The 2,333-nt window shown below is 57.8% G+C and overlaps 2 protein-coding genes across 2 annotated transcripts in view; one reads left to right on the top strand and one right to left on the bottom strand.

Annotated features, from left to right (window-relative positions):
• LOC102261823 (chromosome unknown open reading frame, human C11orf98) overlaps positions 1-2,333 on the top strand; it is an 8,378-nt gene that overhangs the window by 2,281 nt on the left and 3,764 nt on the right. The window lies entirely within an intron of this gene.
• On the bottom strand, positions 307-2,327 carry METTL12 (methyltransferase like 12). Its single transcript, XM_005857480.2, has 4 exons — positions 2,117-2,327; positions 1,733-1,827; positions 1,536-1,642; positions 307-1,389 (listed from the first exon to the last, which is right to left on the bottom strand). Exons 3-4 carry the CDS (start codon positions 1,600-1,602, stop codon positions 737-739), a joined length of 720 nt encoding a protein of 239 aa, XP_005857542.1. The 5' UTR covers positions 1,603-1,642; positions 1,733-1,827; positions 2,117-2,327; the 3' UTR covers positions 307-736.

Genomic DNA, 2,333 nt, shown 5'->3' with positions numbered 1-2,333 from the left:
GTCCTCTCTGGGATCCAACAGGCTTCGAGTCTGCAGAAGCCACCATCTCCGGCCGCCCAGGAGCTGAGGGTACTGTTTGTTCTCTCAACATTTCACCTAGGTTTGTCTATGGAGCCCTTCTGCCCGTCCTTTCACAATCTTTCCCTTCTACAGGTGAGAAAAATGAGCTTAGAGCAGTGGTCGGCAAACTCATTAGTCAACAGAGCCAAATATCAACAGTACAACGATTGAAATTTCTTTTGAAAGCCAAATTTTTTAAACTTAAACTATACAGGTAGGTACATTGTTATTAACTTAATTAGGGTCCTCCTGAGGCTTAGGAAGAGCCACACTCAAGGGGCCAAAGAGCCGCATGTGGCTCGAAAGCTTGCCGACCACCGGCTTAGAGGTTAGGCCACCGGGTCACACATCAGTCTATGCTGGGATTTGGATAAAGAATTCTTATCTGCTGCTTTTAGAAGTTCCTGTTAGTTGGGGGTGGGGAATAATCCACTTATATCTTCTCTAAGGGCCTGGTTCTGCTAAATGTTTCAGCTATCAATGTATGCAATACCCATAAATCCAGTTATTATTCCTACCTTGCTGGTGAGTAAACGGGCAGTCAATGCTGTGTGCACCTAGTTAGTAACCATGGAAGCCAGGACTAAAATCCTCATATTCTCTAGCCATCTTGCAAAGGCAAAGCTCTCTCCATCTCTCCTCACCCAACAAAAACCCTAGGGTCAAGACTATGGCTTTAATGAGAGCCTTGAACCAGGTAAGCAAAGTAGGTGATGCCCCTGAAAGGGCCCATCTCCTGCACAGTCACACTCCACCCTGGGGATCCCTGCTCCAGGCAGGGAAGCCGCACATCAGGGTCCTCATCTGAGAACTGAATCAGGGTCCCCTGGGGGCTGAGGACCCTCAGACATTCGGACAGCAGCTGGTAAGCCCCAGGCAGACCACCTCGGGCAACAGCATCCCAGGTGCCCTTGTCCAGCACTAGCTGGAAGGAGCCGGAAGCCACTGGCTCCAGGTTCTGGGCATCAGCCTGCATGAAGCGGAGGCGGGAGGCAGGGTGCCCAGGGCACAGGGGTGTCTGGCCTTGGCCACCTTCCAGGATGTTGTTCATGTGGGCCACGGCCACAGGAGAGAAGTCCACCCCCAGCACGTCCACTGGGTGTGGGCACTTGGCGTAGAGGCCTACACTCAGGCTGGAGGTCCCACAGCCCACGTCTAGCACCCGCAGTGGACGGGCAGCCTGGGCTCCCTGCAGCAGCGGCAGGAGGAGGCCCTGGGCTTCCTCAAACCCAAAGAACCAGTCGAAGGTGGGGACTCGGCCCGGCCGGGGCTGGGCGTGGAGCTTATCCCAGAGGCAGCGGTCCGCCAGGCAGCTACCGGCCAAGGAGCCTGTGGACACGAGCGGAAGGCATGTGTCACCCGAGTTCTGTCCAACCACCGCAAAAACAACGCGATGTGACCTGACCCTTTAACAGCCAGACTGGACTCCGGTTCAGGAAGAAACCGCCCTGCCTCCCACCGCCCATCTTTCCTACCCGCCAAGGCGCGGCGTGTCCCCGCAGCCAGGGTGGCCACCTGGAGGGTTCGTCGCAGCGCCGCCATCCAGAAATGCTGCAATGTCGCCCGAACTCCCCGCAGAAGCCTGAGATTCAAGAGATTTGCAAAATCCGCTTTGTGCAATAACGTGTGCAACCTAACTCTGCAGCGCGGAAAAAAGCACGCGGACACACACCTAAAACGGTACCAATGGCCTTGGCCTTTATTGGTTTCAACGGACGTGGAAAAGGAGGGGATACGACAGCTCCGGATCCTGTGGCGGCTTCAGACCTGAAACAAGAGGAGGAGGCATGAGCACCCCGGGGGGGAGCCCGCGGAACTTCGGTTCCGCCCAGTTCTCGGAGACCCGTGTCCCGGCGCTTGAGGATAGAACCGGCGGACTGGCAACCGTCGGCACCGAAGACATGACGCCGAGGGGGCCGGAGCCCTCTCCCTCTGCCTCCGTACATTACGGGGACCGGGACCGCACGCCCGAACCCCGCCAAGAAAAGGAGGGTCCGCAAGCCCAGCCCAGAACTCCCGCGCTCCCCATAGAGCCCCAGAAAAAGACAGCACTCACTCCGTAGCCGACGGGGAGAGGCGGAGGAGCCTACTGAGCTCCCTTATATAGCCCCAGGCCCCGCCCCCGAGTTGCGATTGGCTCTCGGACTGAGGGGCGGGGCCCGTACGGACCCTGCGTCCGGCGGAAACGCGGACCGGAAGCCGACACAGCTGCACAGCCATGGGAGCTCCGGGCGGCAAGATCAACCGGCCGCGAACGGTGACTATATGGCGTC

This window comes from Myotis brandtii, unplaced genomic scaffold (assembly GCF_000412655.1).
Source record: "Myotis brandtii unplaced genomic scaffold, ASM41265v1 scaffold1112, whole genome shotgun sequence".
Classification (NCBI taxonomy): Eukaryota; Metazoa; Chordata; class Mammalia; order Chiroptera; family Vespertilionidae; genus Myotis; species Myotis brandtii.
The sequence above is the reverse complement of the archived record's forward strand: the minus strand, read 5'-3'. Positions and strand labels throughout refer to the sequence as shown.